Source organism: Pleurodeles waltl, chromosome 7 (genome assembly GCF_031143425.1).
Source record: "Pleurodeles waltl isolate 20211129_DDA chromosome 7, aPleWal1.hap1.20221129, whole genome shotgun sequence".
Taxonomy (NCBI): domain Eukaryota; kingdom Metazoa; phylum Chordata; class Amphibia; order Caudata; family Salamandridae; genus Pleurodeles; species Pleurodeles waltl.
The window spans coordinates 434,549,434-434,577,408 of NC_090446.1; the positions used below are offsets into that span (position 1 = coordinate 434,549,434).

Genomic DNA, 27,975 nt, shown 5'->3' on the forward strand with positions numbered 1-27,975 from the left:
CAAAAGATCTAAAATATTCTGGTGACATATTGTGACTTCTTCTACGCTGCCTAGCAGTCACTGCCCACATTCTGTTTTTCAGTAGTGTTCTCAATGTTTTTGCATGTTAGCCAAAATAGTTGCAACCTTTTTCTTTTTAATTTTCTTTTTTTTTTTGTGGAAGTTTCTCTTCCTTTTTTGTAAAAGTTTGTGAAGAATGTTCAGATTTTTTTTACGTAGTCACTTCGATGTTCTGACCACCCTCCTCTCTCACTGCATTTATCAGGCGAGTCCTGGGATGAACGAGATGGGCGAGTGTCAGTATATTGGTATCTGTCTGGAGTTTTTAAAGTTTCCCTATTTCTAAGGTTGAATCTTTTATCTGAGTACTCTGACTGCGGAAATTCTCCTCTTTGCCTTCTATCTTTATTCTTTTTTTGTTTATCCCAGTGTTTTAGAGCTCTCTTGTGCCTGCTTAGTATCCCCCTTAGTGTAAGTACTTTGTAGTTGTAGTTTAATTAGTTTGGCCCCTAGACTATCCCGACCTATACTAGTATAAGTTTGAGAAATAATCTTTAGCAGCTCACGTTCCCGATCTCATTGAGGATCATTCTGCTGGTGTATTGCCAAAGCTGCTGCATCCGCAATAATATTACTTAAAATAATTGAAGAGACTGTGTCAAAATTGCGCAGAAGTTTCATCCTCAAGTCCAGGGAAGGGGCTTCCCGTGTTTATTTTGAATTTGTTTTAACACTTCCTGAAGATTCGCAAGTGTTGGTGTACCATGCACAGTGGTATGTATATATGGCAGCAAAGACCATGCCCCAAGTGGCACAATCCTCTATGGAGGGAACCTTCCCAAAGGAGGGAACCATCCCAAAAAGCAAGCACATTGTGAGAATTCTGTTTATCTTATGGTCCTGTATGGGGAAGTACTGCTTCTTGCTGATTTGTTTTTTGTGAAACCCAGGACAGAATAATGAAGATGATAGTTTTTATAAAGCACACGAAAGCCAATGGCATATTGGCGCTAAAAACTGCCAAACTGACCATCCAGTGATGAAGCTGGAAAACACAATTCAGCCTGAATTACACCTCTTCTGTTCAACCGGTAAATAGCCAAGTTTTAGGCATTGTTTTTTTAACTCAGAAAATTTGATTGACCTCCCAATTGTTCAGGTAAGTTGTTCGATAGAAGGGCTGTTTAATGAGTAAATCCCGTACCTCACCCCACATTAGTTCTTCTGATTTTAAAAACATTAATCTGTTTACCATTAGTCAATTTTAGTGACTGGCTGGGATTGTACAAATGAGCTTGCTCTTTAAATATTCTGGGGCTATATCATACAGGGTTTTATGAGCCAGACAGAGAGCCTTAAATCTGATCCTCGATGTCACCAGCAGCCAGTAGAGCTTTTTTTTAGGTCCCTGATACTGAATGAAACCTAGAGGTTTTCATTAGAAGCCTTGCTGCTGCATTCTGGACACATTAAAGTTTATTCAGAGAACGTTGTTGTATCCCCAAATAAAGAGTGTTACAATAGTCCAGTCTGGAAAGAATGAGGACTGTGACCACTGTTTTTTGAAGCTCAAAAGGAATGTAAGTAAACATCTTCCTGATTTTGAGCAGCAGAAAAAAACAAGAAGTGAGTTTGCTTATCTGTGCCTTGAAAGACAAAATAATCTTCTCCTCCTCACTGGGTGCTTTTCCTATTATTGAATAGACAGTTTAGGGATTTATTCCTGTGATGGTCAATTGATTTTATAGCTAGAGCAGCCCTCGCTGGGGTGGTGTTTAAGGTCCGCAATACAGATTGTATCAGGCATCTATATATATACATATATATATATCAACAAGATTGTTGTATAAATTACACACCTCAGCTTCTTGCACAGCTTGTACATTAGGATGTTGTGTATATGTAGCCAATGTTGGCCATGCAGGTTCATCATTGCTTAAGGGACCTAATGTAATTGGTTTTATTACATGTGGGAGGGTGCCATTAAACCAATCATGGGTGTTCTCGATAAGGTAGAGGTATCTCTAAGTATTGGTATGCGCTGTATCGTGATACATTTGCTATACTAAATGTGTGAATTGTATTTGAGTCTGTGTTGACTTCAGGAAAGGTGACACATGAATAGAATATTTCTGTTCTGTACACGTCGTGTGCCTCATCCACAAACATAACAACCCCACCCTCCTTGGTTAGTCCATTAGCAAAGTGAAACTGCGTGACAGGTTGTCTACAATTTTCTGGGATATTTACTGTTTGTTCGTTAGCCAAATTAAAAAGATAGGGATCAGAGTGGGGAACACCAACTGGGTACTCCTTTTAAGGTTCAAGCCTCAACAACCTCCAGCCTAAGATAAGCTCAGCTGAGGAGGATTTTCCCTAACACCACGAACGACTCCGTTTAAGGCAATTAGGGTACCTTTAGCATGTGCGAGAGAGATACTCAGGAGACCCGTAAAATTAGTGCCTTTCCAACATTGGTGGCTCCATGTCTTTAGACTCTTAACCTGGGGATACGACTGTGGGTTTTCGGGAGGCAGTACAACCATGTTTGGGTGACTGACTCGTTCCCTCACAGGTTGGAGACTGTCAGCCTAACCATTTCGGTTAGCAAGAAGCTCCTCACCAACCTAGGAAGTAAAGGTGATTTGTGGCAGCCTAGAAAACCTAACACTGACTCTTCAGGGAAGTCAAGATTTGCAGATCTTGCCCATTTGTCTCATTTGCACGTCTCACACAGGGGAAGGCAGACAAGGAGATGCAGGACAGTGTTCAATGCATTTATTGAAAAGACTGCATTCTATGATAAGAAATGAGCTGCGATTATTAGGAGGATGAAGCATAGCACAGCAAAGATTGTTACCATGAGTGAGAAACAGATAAACAGTCCCAACATACCAGGATATTGGAATAAACATGTGCCTCAAATTCCTACCTACACTTTAGCCTCTGCTTGAGAGTATAGGAGTGATAGCCTTTTCTGCCTATACTTGTGCCTAAAAAGGAACTCAAATCCACCACCCACACCCCCATAGCTGAAACCAGGTGTCTGACCGTCGTCTACTTGGTGGCAGTAGAGACAGGGCAGAGGTCAGCAAAGTTGCAATGAAGTGGCACACAGCATAGGATGTCTCCTGTGGCTGGAATGGCCTCTCTACCCTTCTTTGACCTGCGTGTTGTTTTATAACAAAACATGTTCTGTTTCTGAGAATAGGCTTGACATGGTAATGTGTCTAAGTGTCAAAGGTTGGCTCCACCCTCTTGTGATAGTACAGCCTTGAGCAGGGGCACCGCGTGAAATGTGTAAAGGAACTAATAACACTTTCGCAGAACAGCACCTGATTACCATAGTAAAACATCCCCGTTGAACGTAAGCCCTGCTAAAATGAATTAAAATGAATAAATGAAATGAAGCATGTAATTGGGTAAAAGGGCACAGGCCGCAGGCCTAAGCTAAAATAAGTGTGCCCAAGCAAAGCGCTAAGATGAGCCCACAACAGGCAGTCACAAGATCATAAATAGGGGATCCTTTCTGACATTTTGGTGCTATCCCTTCTTTGACTCCCATAACATCTTTTAAAAACTGATTGTGTGGCCTTTGTAGAGAACAGATGGCAAGCTACAAGGTAAGAGAGGCCACCAAAATATGTTGTGTGGATCCAGACACTGTAAACTACATAATGTTACAAAAACAGGCATTTTTAGGTGAGGCATAGATATAGTCCCTGAGGCAGCCCCCAGGTACCCATATCAGTGCTGTTAAAAAAACGCACTTGCTGAGATGTGTAAGATCACCCCCAACAACATCAAATTCAAGTGTTTTAAGAAGTGTTACAGGGGCATCTAATGAATTCAACCAGTCCAAATTATTGTCTTTTTCTAGCATGAGGATGGGGACACGATCAGCCAGTTGGAGAGCTGCATTTACTGATGAGACACAGACACCAGTACTTAAAGACTGGGGGTGGCTACCAGGGTCTTTGTCACACAGTGAGAAGCCCTAGCTAAAAGACGCACTCCTGTTTCTATCCTCCAATATTGCCAGAGCTAATGTAAATCAGTTTTCTATCCTATGCTTACAAGAAACTTGGGAAACTACTGTAGTAGGTCATTGTAGACTTGGGAGGTATAGTAACTTGCATTGCTTCAAAAATAAATTGCAGCTGCTCATTAATTGAGACTGGGTCAAGCTACATCCTTGTATCCAACATCATGTTTTAAGATGTGGATAAACCTGAAATCCTCTCATTTAACATCTAGATTTCTCCAGACTCAGTAAGAATGAAAATGATGCAAGTATCACTTTTGGAGCAACTCTACACTGTTCAGGAGGCACTCCCAGAGAATGAAATAATATTAACAATAGTTAAACTTGAGCAATATTTAATATTGCAGAAAAGGCGCGTTTCCCCTTTAAAGCCTGCAGTGGTATTGATCGCTTCTGGACCAGCTTGCTTGCCCATTGGTTGATCAATTTTAATGGATGAATTCAACCGAATATACCAGCAGGAGTCACACATAAGGCTGGGAGTGGGTCAGATATCTTGGACTAGACATTTGCTTTCACTTGCCTTCTATAAATTATCTTTTTTTTCCAAATTATATCCGTGACCAAAAGTGATCATCATTGCCAAATGTCTTTTTTAACCTGGTTTTAAATTACGCAGAGTAAAGTGGTGGAACATTCCAGCTCAAGTAGGATGTGACCAGTGGAAACGCTGCTCAGGATATCACCAGCTGATAGAAATGATGCATCTAGCTGTGGATAGTTTCATAATCACTGCCTATGTAACCATTGTCAACTCCTCAGAAGGCTACAAACCAGGGTGAATCCAAAAGAGTTTATTTAGCCCACCTCATTCAAGCTAACACGATTTTCAAATGATGAACTATGATCATTAAAAAAGAAATATCAAAATTACTAAGGAATATTTAGGGCCTGATTTAGATCTTGGCGGAGGGGTTACTCCGTCACAACGGTGATGGATATCCCGCCGGCCGAAATCCAAATCCCATTGAAAACTGGAAATTAGATTTCGGTGGACAGTGTAACCCCTCCGCCGAGATCTAAATCAGGCCCTAAGAGTCAGGCAGTGGGTAAAGATATTGCCACCAATGTGAAATGAAATGTAGCACAAAAAGTTGAAAAGCTGAATCAGATTTTCAAAGTAAAAGATTGCACAATATCTGTAAATGGCCTAGTACTAAGGATAGCACTGCATTTTGGAAACTCCTCTGACATTTGAATGCCCCTTTCTAAGAATCAACAGCACTGATAAAGAGACTATTGCAATTGTACTACGCTGAGGGACTGTAGTGCTTTCCTCTTATCTAGTTTTTAAGCACTAACATAACACAACAGAAATGTACTTCTGAGGTCAAAGAAGACTTTTATTGTTGTTAATTCTTCCCCAACCACAATATTTATGAATGACGAATTAGTAGCTTTCAAGTCCGCGTTAATCAAACAAAATATATCAGTTTGCAATATACACAGCAGGTTATATTTATAAGATATTGAATGCAAAGCAAAACAAATACTTCACCGTGTGGGAAACTATCTACAGCTTCATCTTTCTAAGGTCTGCAAGCTGATGACCCCTGTCAGCCGCGAGAAAGAGATTCATCTACCCACACGGGATTGCTGGCAGCTGGCGCCAAGCTCCAGCACGAGGTCCGGCAGATTCGAATCTGAATCTCTGCAGCCTGTGTCATTCGTTACAAAGGTGTGCCCCCTCCTCTCAGACCTGGAAAACTGAGCAAGCCTTTTGGAGACTGGCCAGGTCTCCAAGACTACTCCTGTTCCCAAGCTCAAGCGGAGAGAAAAACACCCATGTACTCTCTCTTATCAGGTCTAGTCTACTGTGAGAACAAAACATCTTGGTTCATCTTGTGCAAAAACACAGCTTGGAAAAATACAGCTTGGATTCTCAACTGCAATGTCTAACTCCACGTTAAAGGCAATAGGCAGCTAACCTAAGTATCAAATGCAATGTCATGTTAAAGGCAATAGGTAGCTAACCTAAATATCAAATGCAATGTCTAGTGTCATGTCAAAGCCAATAGGCAGCTGAGCTGAATACAAAATGCAATGTCTTATATCATGTCAAAGCCCATAGGCAGCTGAGCTGAATACAAAATGCAATGTATAATATCATGTCAAAGCCAATAGGCAGCGGAGCTGAATACAAAATGTAATATATGATATCATGTCAAAGCCAATAGGCAGTTAAGCTGAATATAAAATGCAATATATAATATCATGTCAAAGCCAATAGGCAGAATATCTAATAGCATGTCAAAGTCAATAGGCAGCTAAACTGAATACATCATGTCAAAGCCAATAGGAATGCAATGTCAAAGCCAATAGGCGGCTAGACTGGATACAGCATGTCAAAGCCAATAGGCAGAATACAGAATGTAATGGCTAATGCCATGTCAAAGCCAATAGGCAGAATACAGAATGTAATGGCTAATGCAATGTCAAAGCCCATAGGCGGCTCAACTGAATACAGAAAGTAATGGCTAATGCCATGTCAAAGCCAATAGGCGGCTCAACTGAACAAAACATACCATGTGCTACTGGTGAACATTGAGCAACTAATATGCGCAGTGGTGAAACACAAAGTCATTGGTCAAAACAAAATTTAACAAATGGCAGTACAGGGACAGACTTCCATATCATCAATCTGTGGCATGGATGTGGTAACCGGCAGAGCCACTTAAAGGAGAATGTGACGGAGAAGGACCAGTAGCTGTTGGGCCTGGAAATAGATAAACTGAGGTTGAAGATACCCATTATATGGGAAAAATCAGACATAATTAAATCCATGGCTGCTGTTCAAAGGAACAAGGCACCAGGTCCGAACCGAGTCCTGCTGGCAGTATTCAAACATTATACTAAAATATGGGATGATGCCTAATTGAAACTTTATGTTGGCGTTTTAAGCTCCAACACAATCCCAGAGAACTGGCAGGGATCGATTTTACATCCCATACATAAAAAAGGAATTGATCGAAAAAACTGAAAGCTATGGAGCAATAGCCCTGTTAGACTCTGAAGCCAAAGTGTTTGCTAAATTATTGCCATCTAATCGAGAAATCTTGAGTAATTCACTTAAAGCGTTACCCTTCTGCTAGACAGGGTTTAGAAAAGGCAATGGATCCCTGGATAATGTAACCACTAATCTCTTGTTAGGGATCTCTATTGATGGTCATGAGTACTGAATAGTCCCACGCACGTGCGGGGATCCGGAGCACTGTTTTCACACTATATCTTCTTAAGTGATGATGATCACCTTTCTTCGAGATGGCCTGCAGAGTCACGTAAGAAAGAAAAAGATTATGCAGCCTATAGGAATAGCACACAGTGGCCCAATTCTTCATCTTGTAGTTGAAAAACGGGCCAGGAGAATCGTATATACCTATAATTTCATGATGTTTTGGTAAAACAGCATAAATCTTTTTCACAAGCCCTTTTTAATAGAGTATAGAGATGAAGGAGAGCAGGACGGTGTAGCCCCATAGGTTGTCATTATAAGAGTTAAAAAAAGAGGCTGTGCTTTTAAGAACCTAGGGACCACCAGTATCCCAATATGCTCAGCAGGTGACAGTTGCTTCAGTTCCTTTTTCCAGCCCCTGCTGACAGGACCTTGGAGCACTGAACCCGACTTTTTAGGCTTTTTCTCTTAAAAATTCACCAGTTAATTTTGGTCACAACTACTTCATTCAAAGTTTCCTTGCATTTTGTGCAATTTTCTGACAGGAATTTGTGGTATTTTGCCAGTAAAAATGCCATCTTTATTTGACAAATGCCCTGCCTGTGGGAGAAAGAAGTCCAAAACAGACCCCCACGATGTCTGCATCATTTGTCTTCCAGCAAGTTATGTTTCTGAAGATTGTGATCACTGCAGGAAGTTCTCCAGGTGAACCCTGATGGAAAGGGAGAAAATTCACCTTCATGGCATGGAAGAACAGCGCAGGCAGCAGGCACAGTCTGAAGGTGGGCCTTCAGAGCGAGGACAGGTCGGTCCTATACCAGGGCTCTGTCATCTACCTCTAGTGGACATGGAAGATCCAAAAAGAGGTTTCCAGTCTGAAAATGATGCCATTCTCTATCTATGGCCAGACCAGGTACGGCACCAACTTGCTCTCCCTCTTCTCCAATATTCTTGCAGGATTCTCCTTCACCACCACCATCTCTGTCACCACCTCCGCAGCCTCTGCCACCTTCACCCCCAACACCACTCCCTCCACCTCTACCTTCAGTGCCAAACCCACCGACTACAACATCCCTTCAGAACCACCTCGTCCAAGACCACGGTCACATTCCAGAATGTGCCATTGTTTACATCACAGGGGCCATAGTTTAGGACATTCTACAAAACAATCTCACGATCGCAGTCATTCACACAGATCAAGATCGCGATCAAGGTCAAGATCATGGTCTAGATATCATTCTAGATACACTTCCTCTACTTCAACAGGACGGTATTCATCTACATTTACAGACTTTTTACCACCTAGAGTCTCTCCAGTTGCTGGTATTACCACTTTTCAAGAGGTCTTAGTGAGAGGAGCGGTAAAAATAAATATCCAGAAATTGATATCTACACCTTTGACCTCAGTGATATTTGAGACGCTTCACCAATGCACAGCGTTCAGACCACTCTTTCCTTTGGTACCAGGCCTCCTGGAACAGGCAATGGAACTCTTTTTGACTCTGGCCTCTACCAAGTCTGCTCCTTCAAGGTCACAAAAGAAGTACAGGCCTCCTGAGCAGGATCCAGTCTTCCTTCGTTCAGACCGTTCTCCAGACTCAGTTGCCATACTGGTTGCAAAGAAACACCATGCCACCACTGCTGCCTCTTCGGTGCCACCAGATAAGGAGAGCAAGAACTTTGCTTCTGTGGGCCACAAAGTATGTGGCACTGCAGCAACATCCATGAAAGCAGCCAGTGCAGCTGCCTTCCTTGGTAGATAAGATAGGACATTGTGGGAGTCTGTCCAGAATTTCGCTGAAGATCAGCCCAGAGACAAATGTGACTTCCTGGAAGTTGTATACAAGGGTTTGATGGTCTCAATACTGAATATTGTTCGGCATGGATACAGTCTCGGGATCACAAGTCCTCCTGCGACCATACCACCGAAACCATCTAACAACCATATGCACATGCTAAGATCAGAAGTCAACATCTTGCTTCAGAAAAATGGGGTGGAGGCCTTTCCTCACCTACAGCGGGGAACAAGCATTTATTCCAGATATTTTGTGGTACAGGAAAAAGGCAAGAACAAATTCAGTCCCATTCTCGACATGAAAGTCGCCAACAAATGGATTTGAGAAGAAGAGTTCTGGATGCTGGCCTTACATTAGATCTATCCCCAGCTACACTAGGTAGATTGGCTCTCCTCCATCGACCTCCTAGATCCATATTTTCACGTACCAATTGCATGAAAACATGGAACGTTCTTTAGGTCTGTGGAAGGGCAAGATCACTATCAGTACCAGGTTCTTCCATTTGTCCTAAAATCAGAACTGGAAACATTCTCGAAGTGTATGGCAGTAGTGGCTGCCCACCTCAGAAAACATTGTGTCTTCGTCTATTCATACTTAGACGACTGACTAATTTTATGCGTCAACTTTTCAGGAAGTCAAGCTTCATTTCAACTGGACTTGCAATCTCCTCCAATGGTTGGGACATAATGTCAACCACAGCAAGTGATCACTTACCCCTATTTAGACCTTGCTTTATTTGGGAGCCTCCATCGACACCATTCAAGCAAAAGTGGATGCTTGTTGATCCTGCAGAAATGTTACTCTCTCAAGAAGGCCTCTCATCCAACGTGAGAGCAGTGTCATGTCTCCTCGGCTCGATGGCCTCCTGCATCTTCCTCACTCCAAATACCTGTCTCCACATGCGGCCTCCAAGAATGCCTTGAGGTCCAGAGGAATCAACTAACAGACAATTGGGAGTACAGGATCAATCTGTCCCTTCATGCAAAACATTCCCTGAAATGACAGTACTCCCCGGCCAGTCTGCTTCAAGGAATGCGTTTTCACCAACAGGCTCCTTCTCTGACCATAGTGATGAATGCATCACTAGAGGGATGAGGAGCCCATATGGATAATCTGCTAATTCAGGACGCATGGTCTCAGGGGGAGATGACCTATCACATTAACCACTTCGAGGTCCTGGTAGTTCATCTTGCGCTCAAAACCTTCTGCCCATCATTTGAGACAAAGACCCTGCTTGTAGAGAGGGGCAATACAACCACCATGTACTGTCTTATCAAGCGGGGGGACAAGGTCCAGGTCCTTGTCACACGAGGCCCAGACAATTTGAAGATGGTTGAAACCTACGAATCACGGCGACTCACCTTTGAGTTGTGCACAATGCACAAGCAGACGCCCTCATCAGGGTTCTGAAAGAAAACCACGAATGGGCCTTGCACGACAACATCGTTCATCACATTTTTGACCTGTGGAGTACTCCAAACATCAACTTGTTTGCCACTGGGGAATGCCCTATGGATCGACAGGTCTGGTGAATTTCTTTATGCCTTTCCACTGATACCTGTGATCCTGTCAGACCTCATCAAGCTGTCCAACTTGAGAGACAAAATGATCGTCATCGCTCTGGAGTGGCCACTTCAATGGTGGTTCACGGACCTCTTTCACAGGTCACAGCATCCACATCTCAAGCTGCCATGCAGACCAGACCTGCTAACAAAGTTCAGAGGCCAGATGCTTCACTCCAATCTCGCCTCCTTGAATTTGGCTGCGTGGCTCCTGAGCTAGTGCGGTAAGGACATTTGAACTTGCCACAAAGACTACATGGAGGTCCTCAAGGAGGCTGAGCGGCCTTCCACCCTGTCTGCATATTCCTTCAAGTGAAAAAGATTTTGCATTTGGTGTTCCTCCAAGAACGTGGGCCCTACAACTTGCCAAGCAGATATCATTCTTCCATACTTACGGCATCTGGCAAAAACTTGTTTACAATTCTCTCCCATAAAGGTTCAGTTGGCAGCCATTAGTGCCTTCAGAAAATGTCCTTCACAAACCTCTCTTTTCAGAATCCCTGTAGTCAAGGATTTTTTTTTAAGAAGGGTTAAATAAGGTTTTCCTTCCAGTTAGCCGCCCTTTCACGACTCATACAGGATCGTTTCGAGCCCATTCATAAGGCATTCCTGCAGCATCTCTCTTGGAAAACAGCTTTCCTTGTGGCAATCACACCAGCCCACAGGGTTAGCGAAATTCAAGCACTATGTTCTTATGAACCATAAACAGTATTTCACTGTAACAAAGTGGTCATGAAGACTCACCTGAAATTCCTCCAAAAGGTTATTTCGGATTTCCCTGTTAATCAAACTATTTCATTACCAACATTCTTTCAGAATTTCCCTACTTCGGCTGAGAGAACACTTTATTCTCTACATGTGAGGAGCATCTTAAAGTTTTATCAAGATAAAACACAAGACATCCACAAATTGGACCAACTATTTATCAATTATGGCCCGGTCTGTACAGGGCTAGCCACGTCCAAACAGTCAATTTCTAGATGGATTGTGTCCTGCATCATGTTATGCTATCAAAAAGCTAAAATGACACTATCAGCTAGGCCTAAGACACTGCAATGGGGGTAAAACGGCTGCCACTGCCTTCATGAGGCACATTCCTTTTGCAGATATTTGCAAATCAGCAACATTGAAGTCTGTTCACACATTCACCAAGCACTACTGCCTGGATTCTAATGCTAGGGTAGATGCTCAAGTATGACAGGCCTCCCTCAGAAATCTATTTGCCTAGCTGGTTCCTTTTCTTCTTTCCTCTGTCTTTGCCACCGCTCTTACTGGGGATGTGCTTGCTATTCTATTCAGTGCATCTTACTATCACTGGAGATCCCCCATGAAAGAAGGAATAGTTTCTTACCTGTAACTCCAGTTCTCTCATAGGGGAATCCCAATTGAAGTCATAAGCAACCCTCCATCCTCCCCAGCGGACTGGACAGAGGTAACCATGGGGAAAAATATATATATCTATATATATTTCATGAGAGAAAACTTCTGGATGTACCGTTTAAAATCACTGCATCCAGTTGTACTGGACATCACTGACAATACCGCTTGATTTCTGCATATCTGAATAGTTCTCAGTACTGCATTGCTTATTGATGGCACATTCCAATTGGAATCTTCACTCATGATGCTTTTTGAAAATCCAGCAGAGTCAGCTGTGCAGCCACTGAGCAAACCAGCTTGTACCACCTGAGGAAGGCGGAAGCTGAAACTTTGTAAACTAAAACTTCGTACTTGTATAGCGCACTACTCACCCATTAGGGTCTCAAGGCACTGTACGCATACCGCTGTGGAACCCCTCCTGGCTTTTCCCTGTGAGGTGCCCACTCCTGGGCAACCTCCAAGGTGAAGCCAGGCATCCCAGCGCTGTTGGGGCCGTTGTGGAGAATAAGCAAGCTATTGCCCAGAGTTACAGAGTGGGACCCATGAATTAGATTAGGCACTGATGCGAGAATTATCAGGTCCGAGGAAATTGAGCCCAAGACCCGCCGAGGTGGAAATTGAACACTGGTCTCGGGCCAGATTTCTACATCAGGGTCTGCCGCTCTAACCATTGAGCCACACTTCTCCACAATTTGTAGTACAAATAGATTTTTGTTCTTTGGTGAGATCATCTGTTTGAGTCACTTATTTATATATATATATATATATATATATATATATATATATATATATATATATAGAGAGAGAGAGAGAGAGAGATATCAATCATTCATGCATCGCCTCAGAAAGAACTGAAGCAACTGTTACCTGCTGAGCATGATGGGATACTGCTAGTCCCTAGGTTCTTAAAGGCACAGCCTCTATTTTTAACTCTTATAATGACAGCCTATAGGGCAACAGTGTCCTGCTCTCCTTCATCTCTATACTCAATTTAAAAAGGGTTTGTGAAAGAGATTTATGCTGTATTACCAAAACATCATGAAATTATAGGTATATACAATTCTCCTGACCCCTTTTTTAACTCCAAGATAAAGAATTGGGCCACTGTAGCCTATTCCTGTAGGCTCCATAATCTTTTTTTTTTTTTCATGACTCTGCAGGCCTTCCGGATAAAAGGCAAACATCTAGACTCAAGATGATGTATTGTGAACAAAGTGCTCCATGGTCCCCGCACAAAGGCGGGACTATTCAGTGCTTATGACTTAATTGCCCAGAAGTCATCATTTGGCATTGATTTCCTAAACTATAGGGTGGAGTTCGATAAAGTCAATCAGAGTACTCTTTGGCAGAAGCAGAATGACTGGAAAATACCAGAAACCCTGTTTACTGTGATCCAAATCCTGTATATGGTTACTTGGGTCAGAATAAGAACTTGGCGGTGGATCTGCTCTGTCCAAAAAACAAGTAATAATCCGGCCCTGAAACAGGACTGTGTCCTGGTGCCAGTTCTTTTCAGTCTGTACATGGCTGAACTAAAACAAGTGCTCCTAGATCCGAGTTTTTCCACAAAACTGGGAAGACAACATCTTCCATTGCTTTAGTATATTGACTATACTGCAGTATCTAGGTGTAACCAAAATTATGCTACAAAGGGATCTAGGTGTTTTTCTAAAGTATAACTCAGCAAATGGCTTGAAATTAAATATGACAAATACAATGATAATTAAATGTTGTTCTGTAAATCTAACTTTAGCATCTGGGAGACTAAGAGATTTTGAGGACACAAGCTTATAATTTTGGAATTTGGATTGACACAAAACTCACGTTTAAAAATCAACTGAAAGCAATGAAAAGCTGGGCACAGTTTCTGCAGCATCAATTGAGGTTAGAAATATGCTGCACAGCCCCACTTTAACGAGTGTGCTGCAGATTTTTTAAGCCAAGCTGGTACCAGCGATCACTTATGTTGCTCCAACTTGGGGCACAAAACTGCACCTCCACTTGGTGTAAATTCATGATTGATACTGTTTGAGAAATTCACCAAATGGATCCTTGAACGAATGCATCTGGAAAGAGCATTAAGACAATTCTAAAATTCACAGAGACACTGATATCCTAAATTTGAAAACTTTGTTAGGAGAACTGCAGCTAAATAAATTCTGGGACAGACAGATTATGGGCAGTTCAAACTACAAGTAAAGCGAGTGTCCAGAGCCTATTCTTACAGTAAAAATGTCATTTAATAAAAAAACTAGACAGAGCTGACCTTCTTTTGCCATCATTCCAGAGATGTAACCACAGCCTTACCTTGCTATGCACATGAAGCAATCATTATGAGCTAAATGTATTCTATTCAGGTTTCTACTTACACCCCTTAACACAACATTGTGGTGATTCTCACAGTATTGCATGAATTGTAGAGGAGTTGGGCAGTACCCCAAGTCTCTTTATCATATTATCTGTATATGTTCGTTCATAATGACTTTTAGAAGACAATTTCTATGCCCATGTTTCATCCGGCTTAGAATAAGGACTTTGGAGGCAGCAATGTCAGCCTGCTTCCAATGTACTGGCCTACCGCTACTGGCCAGGTTGAAGAATTCTTGGAGAGGATAGTTAATACACTGCAGTACTCGATATTAGACACACTCCTATTGTTGTAGGACTCTCGTTATGGGGGCGAGACTCCTGGATTCGGGCGGCAGCACCACTGTGCTCGGGGGACTTTGTCTTATTCCACACCATCTGGCAGCTGTCGGCCTAACCCTTTCGGCTAGCTAGCAGCACCTCCAAAACCCAAAAGTAAATGTGATTTGTGGCAGACTGAGGCATGACACTGTATAACTTCTCGGGGAATTTGTGATGGATCAGATCTTACCCTTTTCTCTCAGTTACAAAAGTCTCATACATGCACAAGAGAAACAGAAGCAGGGTTTGATTCAATACATTTTAGTAAAGCAACTGTGTTCTCCGTAATGAGGCATGAATTGCAATTATTAGGACAATAAAACACAACACTGTTATCATTGTGACGAAAAACAGATAAAAAGTCCCAATATTATGTCACACTAGTGAATCCAAAATTCCTATCTGCACTATTAAAAATCTACATGAAAGCAATAGCATTGCTAGTCCTAATCTACCCGTACTTGGTCTCTTTAAAGAAGACCAACCACCATACCTGGATAATGAGCAGGGGCGTTTCCTGTTGGTCTGCTGGCAGTCCTCCCAGGTGTTTGGAGTGATGAGGACTGAGTCTAGCAGCAATGCGATGACATGATACAGCATAGGATGGCTGGCTGGCTGGCTGGCTGGAATGTTCCCTGCTTACCTGGTTGGGGGCAGTCTGTTTTATAATAAAACATATTGTTGTTCTGAGAACTGGCCTGACGTGATATAATGTCTGTTCTCTGTAGGTTAGACAATATACTCTTGGGCCAACAATACTCTGTAAATTATTATGTACAGCTTTGTTCAGCCTTGGGCTGAGCACAAAATGAAATGTCGAGCAAAGAACTAATAGATTCTGCATGGAAGGGCAGCTGATAAAAATGATAAAAACAGCACAGCTAAAATGAAGCTTCTGATAAAATAATAAAATGACATACACCTAGGTGAAAGGGCATAAGCCTCAGGCCCTAAAATAAGTGTGCCCATACAAAATGCTAAAATAACCACACAACACTATCTGGCCGCCCTTTAGCCTGCTGATCAATGAGCTATGATACTACATTCCTTGCACTTTAACATTTGCACTCCTTATAAAATGAGGGTCATGATTAATCTGCCTGGGAAGAACTGTACCCCACCGTTGTCACACTAAGGAATTTTTTTGTTCATATTGTTGTCTTATTTATTTGGTATTAACCCACTTGTCCTGGTATTGTTCAATTAGCACTGATAAACACGCAGCCTTATGGTGTTCAAATCGATGAACTTTATTGTACGTAATGCTGTAGTCCTTGTCTTGTATTGCACTGATCTAGTGAGAGTTAGATGTCCATTTAGCTCTGGTAGCCTCTAAAAACCACGGCGCCTTTCTAATGCACTATATCAGTGGTTCCCAACCTTTTGACTTCTGTGGACCCCCACTTTATCACTAATGGAACCCAGGGACCCCCACTGAATCATCATTGGAATCCGGGGACCCCCCCACTGAGTCATTACTGGAAGTTTGGGACCTAATTTGTCAATATTTATTAATATTTTTTAATTTTCTAAGCAGTTGCGGACCCCCTGAGAAGGCTTCGCGGACCCCCAGGGGTCCCCGGACCACAGGTTGGGAACCACTGCACTATATTGATCCAGCAGAGGACTGAACTCCAGTAAGCTCTGATAGATGTCCAATTAGCCTTGTTAGATGTACTGCCCTCTGGGGTGAAAAATAATGCACTTTACATGACGCACCAGTCTTGCCTTGTAAGCCATCGGTCCAGCAAGGGTTGGATGTTCATTTATCACTGGCAGGCACTTTTCTAAAGCACTTTTACTGATGAAGCTGGGTACTGTTGTCCAGTTGGCTCCAGTAGATGACTATTAAGTTCCACAGACTCGCAGCCCTCTGGCGTTAATTCCGATGCACTTTAGTGTATATGACGTTGCTAGACTTGCCTTCTATTTAATCGATCCAGCAAGGGTCGTTCATTCAGTTAAGGTAGCGTCTGTTGCTAAAACCAATGCCCTTTATTACAAATGCCAGCATGTTTACCAATGCATTTGATTGTTCTTAACGCAGCGAGTCCTCGACATACTTTATTAAGAATATATTTTATCATTGCTAATTTTAATGTAATTGGTCAAACTGTTGTTTAATGTACTTGTTGGCCAACAGAATATACTGTAATGGTTTGATCGTTGAAGGTTGTGTTGTATAATATGTTCTCATTTTTAAAAATGCATGTTTGCGTGTTTTAAATGTATGACAATTGGATGATTGTGGTGATTTTTAGTAACTAATTAATACATTTTATATTTGAATAAGAATTCTCGTCCCTTGCCTTCTTAGCTCTCATGTCCCGAATTCTGAATTGACGGTCCACTCTATACCAGGGCTTCTCAGGCCTTTCATTGGGGATTTCTGGCCCCTCATGGGGGAGTACTGGCCCCTCACACCTAGTTGTATCTAACGTCTATCTTTTTGTTTCTGCAGTGCTCTAGAAATGCTGAGATATCAAAATATCAACTTAGAAAAACTTACACAGATATTTCCAGAATCCTTGAAGAAATTCTCCGAATCTGAAAAAGTATCCGAGCGGCTCAAAATTGAAGGTACAGTCAGAAACCTTAAGGCTATAGAATGAAAAGCCCCTTGAAATCAGAGACCCCAGGAACAGACCTAGTTGCTGGCAAGGTCCAAAATTATAGTCTAAAATCAAAGAGACGGGAAACTTAATAGCCTCACTACAGATACCGAGTACAGATAAACTCATGAGCATGCTAAGAGATGATGAAACCACACACACTGCACAGAGATGGACTGTCCAGTAACCCGAGGGATAAATAGTCACACTAACAATTACAAGGACACATCAGAGTCCCGCAGGGTTCTGTTTTAGTCCGTATTTCAAGTACACCTTCCTCCTCTTGACTTCAGCCTGTACGTTTGTGTTAAAAGCACCACATCATTTACAAGTTGCTTTGCACAACACACTGATCTTTGTTAGCTACACGTTTGCAGATTATAAATTTAATAACCAGTCACATTATGGTCAAACTAGACCGATCGACAACTAAAATGCTGCTAGTTAATGCTTTATTTCAGTAGTGTTGGCCATCCTTGCTGCCATGCCCACCCCCGTGTTTTTAAAACCTCTCGAAGTTGCTATCGTTTAAAGCGGTATATTTGCAAGATAGTTTTTTCAATGAAAACTGGATTCTGCCATCGTAATTACAAGTTTTCTTTTAGAACGGAACCTACGCATAAACTTGTTGGTCTTGGCATGATGATGATATTAGTCTGTACTTGTGAGTACCCAGCGTATGTTTCCCCCAAACAATGCTGATTATCTTGAAAGGTTTTTAGCACACTAAAAGCTCCGATTGAGCTAAAGAATGATGCAAATGTCTTTTTCCATTTTGTGCCATCACTTCGACAGATAAGAGCCACAATTCTTAAATGACACATTTCCATTCTATGGAATAGATATGACAACTTGTTCTTTAACAGCACTAGAAATAATAATAAGTAGATATTTTTCTGCCCAGGCCCCATGTTTTGGAATAGGCATCATTTGGAACAGTGAGCAAATATCAACCACATGGCCTTCAGGAATTTTCCGAAAACACTCTTGTTTCCGGAAAAAGCAATTGAGATTTTTCATCAGGAAGTTTAGCAGAGCCAGTGACAAAAGGCCACATCAGTTATATTTTTTACATTGTTGAAGTGGTTCATAATGTATGTCTACGCAAGAGCTATTGGCTTTGCCATTGTGTTTTATCCATGTTGTTCAGCTGTGTGGCTGCTGTTTAGCATGGTTTAAAGTAAGTGGCATAAAGCAGAGTAGAGTGGAAGTGCAAAGAGTAAAGTGTTGTAGAATGGAGTAGCAGAGAGGGCTGTGTATTGGAGTGGCGTAGTGTGGAGTCGCTCAGAGTGGCATACAATGGAAAGAAAGCAGTGGCATAGATTAGAGTGGTGCATAGTAGAGTGGAGTGGCACAGAATGGATTGGGGTGGAGCGGCGTAGAGTTGAGTGAAGCAGAGGGCAGTGGCGCAGAATAGAATTGAGTGGCATTGAGTGCAGTGGTGAAAAGTGTAGAGTAGAGTTGAGTGGAGCAGAGTAGCATTGAGTGGAGCAGTGTATAGTGCCATAAGGTGGAGTAGTGCAGAGTTGAGCTGCATAGAGTTCAGTGTGGAAAGTGCAGTGATGCAGAGTGGAGTATCAGAGTGCAATGGTGTAAAGTGGCGTAGAGTACAGTGATGCAGAGTATGGTGCAGTGGCATAGAATGCAGTTGTGTAGAGTGGCATAGAGTGAAATGGGGCAGAGAGGAGTAGAGTGCAGTGGCGTAGAATAGATTGATTCAGAGTAGAGTGAAGTGGCGTGGAGTGGTACAGGGCAGAGTGCAGCTGCGTAGAGTGGCATAGAGTGTAATGGTGTAGAGTAAAGTGATGTAGAGTGCAGTGGTGGAGAGTAGATTAAAGTCACCTACAGTAGATTTGTGTAGAGTGCAGAGGCATAGAGTGTATTGACATAGGGTACAGTGGTGTAGAGTGGAGTTGTGCAGAGTAGATTGGTTTGGCCTAGACTGGAGTGGTGTAGCGTACAGTGGTGTAGAGTAAATGGCAAATAGCTCATTGGCATAGAGTATAGCGGCATAGAGTGGAGTGGTGCAGAGGGCAGTGGCGTGGAGTGGTGCAGGGTATAGTGGAGTGGTGTAAAGTGGCATATTCATAGTATGGTAGCATACTGCCATTACAGACAACACATTTTCAATTGAAATGACAATTATATTTGCACAGAGTTAGTTTTATTAATAAACCTATACAATGCACAGATGCAAATCTGTGGAAATTGCATCACCTAGTTTATATGATTTGTTTTATCATATTTAAGTATTTGTTTCTACTGCACTTCAGAAATAACAAAAAACATGCCTCATTTGTGTGTTTATAATTCTGATATATTCTGAAATACTTATACAGTTTAGCTAAATGTTGTTCTGTGCTAGAAAAAACTCTTTCTTATCCTCAGTATCCAGTAAGATTGTTGGATAAATCCCCTCACTTTGAAGTCAGAGAAAGAAAAGTAAACAAGCACCTTTGGAAGATTTCGCCTGACATTTGACCTCGGTCTATGAATGGAAAGAATAAGAGATAAAAGCCTTTTAGCTGAAAGAGAGTTTGTGGAAGAATACAGAAAACATGTTTGAGGCAACTGGTGAGACAGACTGAACCTGGAGAGCCTAAAGCAAATAAAGCCAGCAAATGGAAAGGCAAAAAATGTGAGTTACAAAGCCAATGGTAATCAACGAGCAGAGTGCATTCCTAGGTCAGCGCTTTCTGAAAGTTTCCAAGATGTCTTTAGAACACCAGACAGCTGAGCTGTCTGGTGTGCTGCAACCTACAAACTGACTGCCCGGGACCTAAAAACAGGTGGGCACATTGGTACAACTAGTGACATCCAGGGACTTGACGGCCAGCAATTGACAGATTCACACTTGGGGGCACTTCTGAAGATTAAAGACACATTGGGGGTCATTCTGACCTCGGCGGTAAAAGCCGCTTACCGCCGGTCAGAAGGCCGCCACAATACCGCCGCGGTCAGCCGCCACGGACATTCTGACCCACAACTCCACAACCTCCAAAAATCCGCCCTCCACTGCAGTCCGCCACATCAGCAGCCAGCGGTAAACTGGAGAAGACCAAACCTCCACCGCCACGCCAACAGAAATACGCCCATCCCATTATGACCCGCAAATCCACGCGGCGGTCATTCAACCGCGGTATTCCATTGGCGGTACACACCGCCGCGGTCAAAATACACACACCTTTACAAACCCCTACCACATTGGACAATTTGAAAGGCACACACCTGAAACACATACACACACCACTCCCACACATCCAATACCATATAAAACACACACCCACATCACCCACAAACCCCTACCAACAAAAACCAGAGACGAAGGAGAGAGAGACACATCAGAGAATAGATAGCCAGACACACAGAGGCACACCACATAGAAGCACAAAGCACCACACACCAACACACACATCATCACATACACCACCCCACACCTCATACACACCACCCCATGGCACCACAAAGGCACCCACGCTTTTCGGACCAAGAACTCCGGGTCATGGTGGAGGAAATCATAAGAGTGGAACCCCAGCTCTTCGGCTCACAGGTTCAGCACACCACCATAGCAAGGAAGGCGGAGCTCTGGCAGCGGATCGTGGACAGGGTCAACGCGGTGGGACAGCATCCCAGAAATAGGGACGACATCCGCAAACGATGGAACGACCTACGGGGGAAGGTGCGATCGATGGTCTCGCGACACAACATCGCAGTGCAGAAGACTGGCGGGGGACCCCCACCCACTCCACCCGAATTCACAGCATGGGAGCAAGAGGTACTAAACATCCTGCATCCTGATGGCCTAGCTGGAGTACACGGAGGAATGGACTCTGGTAAGTACAAGGCCAACCACTTCACCCCCCCCCCCCCAGCATGCTAACCCCCACCCTCACCCCCAACCCCCCAGCACACATCCTCCCTGAGAATGTCTCTCCAGCACAACCCACCCAACACCAACCCCTGCATGCCATCCCCAAACTATGGACACCCATCACCTAAGCATGACCACTGCACATACCCATCCCCCCCCCCACAAAACACCCTCACAACACCTCCCCCAAGGGAATGCCAGCACTGGGGGACAAGGGCACCCATAAAACGCAAGCTAATGCACACACAGAAACAATAACCATACCCTCTTACCCCATGCAGGACCCGAACGACAACACACCGGTCAGGAGGGACCAGAAATGTCCATCCCACCCCCGGAACAGGCCCCTAGTGATGACAGCAGCTCTGTCGACCTGGACCCTGATGACCAGCCCGGACCATCGGGGACCTCTGGGCAGTCGGTTCCCCTCACCCAGACACAGGCCACTGCAGACCCAACCCCCTCTGGGAACAACAGCACAGCTCCCACCCAGCGGGCCCATGCCTCTGTCTCTAGGACAGGTCATGCAGCGGTGTGTCTACCACTACAGGGCCCCCAGGGTAACCCACCAACCCAACAACAACAGGGACCTGGGGGCAGTGGGAGTGGGCACACCGTCCAGGGGACAGAGGCCCAGGGAAACAGGGCAACTCGGAGGGCTGCTGTGCGACAGGGGGGGGAGGAGAGGCCCAGGGAACCCACTCTCCAAGAGGCCCTCACCACCATCATGGCAGCCTACCACCACTCACAAGAGACGATGGCGACGGTACTGGCCAGGTTCCAGGAGATCCAGGCACAGCAGGAGCAACGCTACATGGGGTTCAGCGACCAACTCACCAACATCTCAACCGCTATGGGGAGCATAGTCCAGGCCCTGAACCGTATAGAGGACACGTTTCGGGACCATGTGGCATCACACAGGGCCCCTGTCACTAGCCAGGAACAGGAACAGCCTACCACCTCCGCCGGCGCTAGTGGACAGGAGGCCCCACCACAACGACAGCCCACCAGAACCCCACCTCCTGCTGAACAACAACCACCCCGCAAAAGGAGCCTGAGATAAAAAAAAACGACAGAGTAGGATGTCAAGACCCCCGCCAGCATCACATACCCCCTGAAGTCCTACCACTGTTCAACATTGCCACCCTGTCAAACCTTGAACTGCCCCTGCTCCATCCTGCCACAGGCATATGGACAATGCACCTGTGAGACTGAGAACTGGACTCTGCCATGGACATTACTCCACCCCCACCCATCACTGTTTCACTATCATGTACCAATATCTATGCACTAATAATAAATCACACATTGCACTGAAATCAATCAGGACTCAGCCTGTCTTATTTACAAATGTATGACACATTACATATCAATTACGTATTTTTAACATTGTGAATTACACATACCGAGGTAACTTAGCATTAGTCCATGGGCCAACCAAGCCGAGGTCACGCAGTGGCTCATACAACACAGAAAAGGGAAGGGAAAATCAAACATCATGTTTATAGTTCTGGGGGGAAATCGACAAAGTTGAGATGCAGGAGGCTTTCAGGAAATGTAAAATGGCATGGGTGATTATTACCTGTGTGCTACTGGAAATACTGTTCTATTACTCTGTCCCTGTTGTCTGTGTCGTCCTCTGAGTCTTCCTCCTTTTCACTCTCCGCAGGCGCCACAGCTGCTTCAACACCACCATCTGCACCATCCTCCTGCAGGAAAGGAACCTGACGTCGCAATGCCAGATTGTGAAGCATACAGCAGGCCACGATGATATGGCACACCTTCTTTGGTGAGTACATCAGGGATCCCCCTGTCATATGCAGGCACCTAAACCTGGCCTTCAGGAGGCCAAAGGTCCTTTCGATGATCCTCCTAGTTCGCCCATGGGCCTCATTGTACCGTTCCTCTGCCCTGGTCCGGGGATTCCTCACTGGGGTCAGTAGCCAAGGCAGGTTGGGGTAACCAGAGTCACCTATTAGCCACACACGTTGTCTCTGTAGCTGCTCCATCACATAGGGGATGCTGCTATTTCGCATAACATACGCGTCATGCACTGACCCTGGGAACTTGGCATTTACATGGGAGATGTACTGGTCAGCCAAACAGACCTCCTGGACATTCATCGAATGATAACTTTTTCTGTTTCTGTACACCTGCTCATCGTCTTTTGGGGGTACCAAAGCCACATGGGTCCCATCAATGGCACCAATGATGTTGGGGATATGTCCAAGGGCATAGAAATCACCCTTCACTGTAGGCAAGTCACCCTCCTCTGGGAAAATGATGTAGCTCCGCATGAGTTTCATCAGGGCAGACAACACTCAGCTCAAAATCTTTGAAAACATAGGCTGAGACATTCCAGATGACATGGCCACTGTTGTCTGGAATGACCCACTTGCCAAAAAATGGAGGACTGACAAAACCTGCACCAGAGGGGGAATCCCTATGGGTTGGCGGATGGGGGACATCAGGGCTGGCTCCAGCTGGGCACACAGTTCATGGATAGTGGCACGGTCAAGTCTGTATCGAAGTATTATATGGCGTTCTTCCATTGTCGACAGGTCCACCAGCGGTCGGTACACGCGAGGATTCGTCCTTCTCCTCGCAAGTCCCAGCGGACGGTGCCTAGGAAGGACAACATGGAGCACAGAGTCAGGCAAACCACAGGTACGTACAGACAGCTTGCACAATTAAAGAATGGCAATGGGTTGAAAGGCGTGTATGTGTGGCAATGCAAGGCCTAGGCCTGTGTGTCGCAGTCAAAATTAAGCCATGTAGGCCCTTGAAATGGTGGCTGCCTGACCTGTGAAGTGGGACAATGGGATGTGAGGTCAATGCGCTGGCGGGGCACACCGTGGCGGTAGGCGGTCGAAGACCGCGGCGCAAAGCCGCATTGGTTAACATTGAACCCTACGGGTTTCAGGAGCCAATGACGATGTGCGCCGGCGGTCGCGGTACGCACCGCCGCGGGCGTGACCGCCATTTCCTAGCTGATTGATCACTCGAGACCTGATCATCCACAGGAGAGGACCTATACTGCAAGTGCTGCTGTGACCTCGGTCTGGAAGTGACTATGGCTGCTGCGACTGGGGAAAGGGCCCCTGCCTTCACGTCTGAAGAGTTGGAGAAGCTCGTGGATGGGGTCCTCCCCCAGTATGCGCTACTCTACGGTCCTCCAGACCAACAAGTGAGTACACCGGGTGCACATGGAATGGGCTATGCCTGTGTGGATTGGGGTGGATGTAAGTTGGTGGGGTGGGGGGCGAATGAGGAGTGCAACGCACGACAGATGAGAGCATGTGCCATATGGCAAAGTTGGTGGGGGGGGGCAATCACATCTAACATGCAGGTCATTGATGATTTCCTCCTTTCCACCCTGTACATGTCAAATAGGTCAGCGCCCATCAGAAGATCGAGATTTGGCGTGCCATCGCCAAGGAAGTCCGGAACTTGGGGGTCCACAACAGACGGGGCACCCACTGCCGCAAGAGGTGGGAGGACATCCGCCGTGGAACAAGGAAGACCGCAGAAACACTGCTGGGGATGGCCTCCCAACCTAGGAGGGGTGCCAGTCGCACCATGACCCCCCTGATGTCCCGGATCCTGGCGGTGGCCTACCCTGAATTGGATGGGCGCTTTAAGACATCACAGCAGACACAAGGGGGTGAGTATCAGCACATTCTCCTATCTTTCTGCGCAGTGGAGGCGTCTGGGTGGGGGAGGAGGGCTGTGGGTGACATTAGGCCAGGGCGCTTTCTGTAGTGTAGTCCTCTCCCTTAGGCATGGCCCTGTGCCCCCGGCCCCCACCTCTGTAGGGTGATAAGTACAGCCATTGATGGTCCAGCATCACCCATGTGCGCGTTTGACGTCTCTTGGCCTGTTGTCCTAGTCAGTAGTACTGAGTAGTGTACCCCGAATGCGCGGCTTAGTGCATGAGGCTCCTGTGTCTGTCCTCTTCGCCAACGGTGTTGACATTGCATGCACTCAACCTGGTCTTCTTTTTTATCGCCCCACACTTTCTCTTCATCTTCTTGTGCATGTGTGCATTAGCATCATCAGGCGGAGGAGATTTGGCATCGGAGCACGAGGGAGCTGCAGGACACAAGGCCCCGGTGGGCCCAGGAACAGACACCGAGGGCACCAGTGATCCGGAGGGCGAGGGGAGCACCACAACGGGGACCGGTGGTGACACCAGCGACTCAGACACGTCCTCGGATGGGAGCTCCCTAGCGGTGGCGGCAACATCCGGGCCCCCCGCCTCTACAGGTACAGCCGCCACCCAGCGCATCAGCACCGCCCTCCCAGCAGCCCCTCAGCCTACGCTCCGTGCCCGCTCGCCCAGGAAGGCGCGCGTCTCCTTCGCCCCAGGCACCTCAGCCCCTGCCCCTGTTGCCCCTGCTGCCCTCAGTGCGGAGCTCATTGACCTGGTGAGGACGCTCATTGTTGGGCAGACTACCCTTTTGAATGCCATCCAGGGTGTGCAAAGGGAGGTGCAACAGAGCAATGCGTACCTGGAGGGCATTCATTCGGGTCAGGCTGCCCATCAACGAGCGTTCACTGCTCTGGCCTCAGCACTGACGGCAGCCATTGTCCCTGTTTCCAGCCTCCCTCTTCTTACTGCCTCCAGCCTGTCTCTGTCTCCTGTTCCTCAGCCTATCCCATCCACACCATCAGACCAGCCTGCACACACCTCAACACCCAAGAGCAGCTCATCCAGACACAAGCACTACAGATCCCACAAACACTCACCCAAGCAACACACAGATGCAGACATTCCAGCAGTCACAACCACCTCTGTGTCCCCCTCCTCCTCGTCTCCCTCCTCCCTCCCTGTGACGTCTACACTCACACCTGCATGCACCCCAACATCAGCCAGTGCTTCCATCACCACCTCACCCTCCAGTACAGTCCACACTCGTGCAGTCACCACCCCCACTGCCATTTACACGTCCCCTATGTCCTCTCCCACTGTGTCTGTCACCCCCTCTTCCAAGACACACAAACGCAGGCAGACACCCACCCAACAGCCATCCACCTCGCGTCAGCCTACAGCACCAGCACCTTCACCCAATGACAGCACACCTGACTCTCCTACAACCACATCCTCTTCCTCCACTCCCATCACCACTTCTCCTACCCTTTACCTTGGACCTAAAAAGCTATTCCTGGCTAATCTTGACCTCTTTCCCTCCGATGAGCTCCCCCCTCCATCTGCAAAGAGTCCCAAGAGCACCGCAGCCACCACCAGCCCAGCTTCGAGTGTCACTGTTGTGCATGGGTTCTGGAGTCCACCCTTTGCCAGCAGTGACACATCGATCAGCAGCAAGGACACGTCCAGCCCCCCCCCCCCCCCGGCAAGAGGACCCGCAAAAACAAGGGCCGCCGTGCGAGGACTGACAGGGCTGCCCCCAAGGAGCAATGTGCGGCCACTTTACCAGCCACACCATCTAGGGGAGGCAAGGACACTAAAGAGGCCAGGAGTCCGTCCCCGAAGGGTCCAGAAACGTCACGGTCCGAGGGCGACTGAGCAGGGAGTCCAGGCCAGGTCTGGCTCCCTTGACCTGCTGGATGAGCACCGCTGAACAGGGCCCGCGGTGCAGAAGAGCACCGCTGAACAGGGCCCGCCGTGCAGAAGAGCACCGCTGAACAGGGTCCGCGGTGCAGAAGAGCACCGCTGAACAGGGCCCGCGGTGCAGAAGAGCACCGCTGAACAGGGCCCCGCCGTGAAGATAGGCACCGCTGAACAGGGCCCGCCGTGCAGAAGAGCACCGCTGAAGAGGGCCCGCCGTGCAGAAGAGCACCGCTGAAGAGGGCCCCGCCGTGAAGATAGGCACCGCTGAAGAGGGCCCCGCCGTGAAGATAGGCACCGCTGAAGAGGGCCCGCCGTGCAGAAGAGCACCGCTGAAGAGGGCCCCGCCGTGAAGATAGGCACCGCTGAAGAGGGCCCCGCCGTGAAGATAGGCACCGCTGAAGAGGGCCCGCCGTGCAGAAGAGCACCGCTGAAGAGGGCCCCGCCGTGAAGATAGGCACCGCTGAAGAGGGCCCGCCGTGCAGAAGAGCACCGCTGAAGAGGGCCCCGCCGTGAAGATAGGCACCGCTGAAGAGGGCCCGCGGTGCAGAAGAGCACCGCTGAACAGGGCCCCGCCGTGAAGATAGGCACCGCTGAAGAGGGCCCCGCCGTGAAGATAGGCACCGCTGAAGAGGGCCCCGCCGTGAAGATCGGCACCGCTGAAGAGGGCCCCGCCGTGCAGAAGAGCACCGCTGAACAGGGCCCGCCGCGCAGAAGAGCACCGCTGAACAGGGCCCCGCCGTGCAGAAGAGCACCGCTGAACAGGGCCCCGCCGTGAAGATAGGCACCGCTGAAGAGGGCCCGCCGTGCAGAAGAGCACCGCTGAAGAGGGCCCCGCCGTGAAGATAGGCACCGCTGAAGAGGGCCCCGCCATCTCAAGGACCGCTCCGCTGGGCCCTTCTTCTCAAGCACCGCTCCGCTGGGCCCTTCTTCTCAAGCACCGCTCCGCTGCGCACCGCCGTCTCAAGCACCGCTCCGCTGGGCCCTTCATCTCAAGCACCGCTCCGCTGGGCCCTTCATCTCAAGCACCGCTCCGCTGGGCCCTTCTTCTCAAGCACCGCTCCGCTGGGCCCTTCTTCTCAAGCACCGCTCCGCTGGGCACCGCCATCTCAAGCACCGCTCCGCTGGGCACCGCCGTCTCAAGCACCGCTCCGCTGGGCCCTTCATCTCAAGCACCGCTCCGCTGGGCACCGCCGTCTCAAGCACCGCTCCGCTGGGCACCGCCGTCTCAAGCAGCGCTCCGCTGGGCCCTTCTTCTCAAGCAGCGCTCCGCTGGGCCC

General features: G+C 46.7%; 1 protein-coding gene across 11 annotated transcripts in view; it reads left to right on the forward strand.

Annotated features, from left to right (window-relative positions):
• The window catches only part of MTO1 (mitochondrial tRNA translation optimization 1), a 1,525,874-nt gene that overhangs the window by 1,234,862 nt on the left and 263,037 nt on the right, over window positions 1-27,975 (forward strand). For 8 of the 11 annotated variants that reach the window (XM_069243966.1, XM_069243967.1, XM_069243964.1 and 5 more), the window contains one exon: window positions 17,105-17,223. The exons of the other annotated variants lie outside the window; for them this stretch is intronic. In XM_069243966.1, the coding sequence (XP_069100067.1) occupies window positions 17,105-17,223 (119 nt within the window). The remainder of the gene's footprint in view (window positions 1-17,104; window positions 17,224-27,975) is intronic. 11 annotated transcript variants of the gene reach the window in all.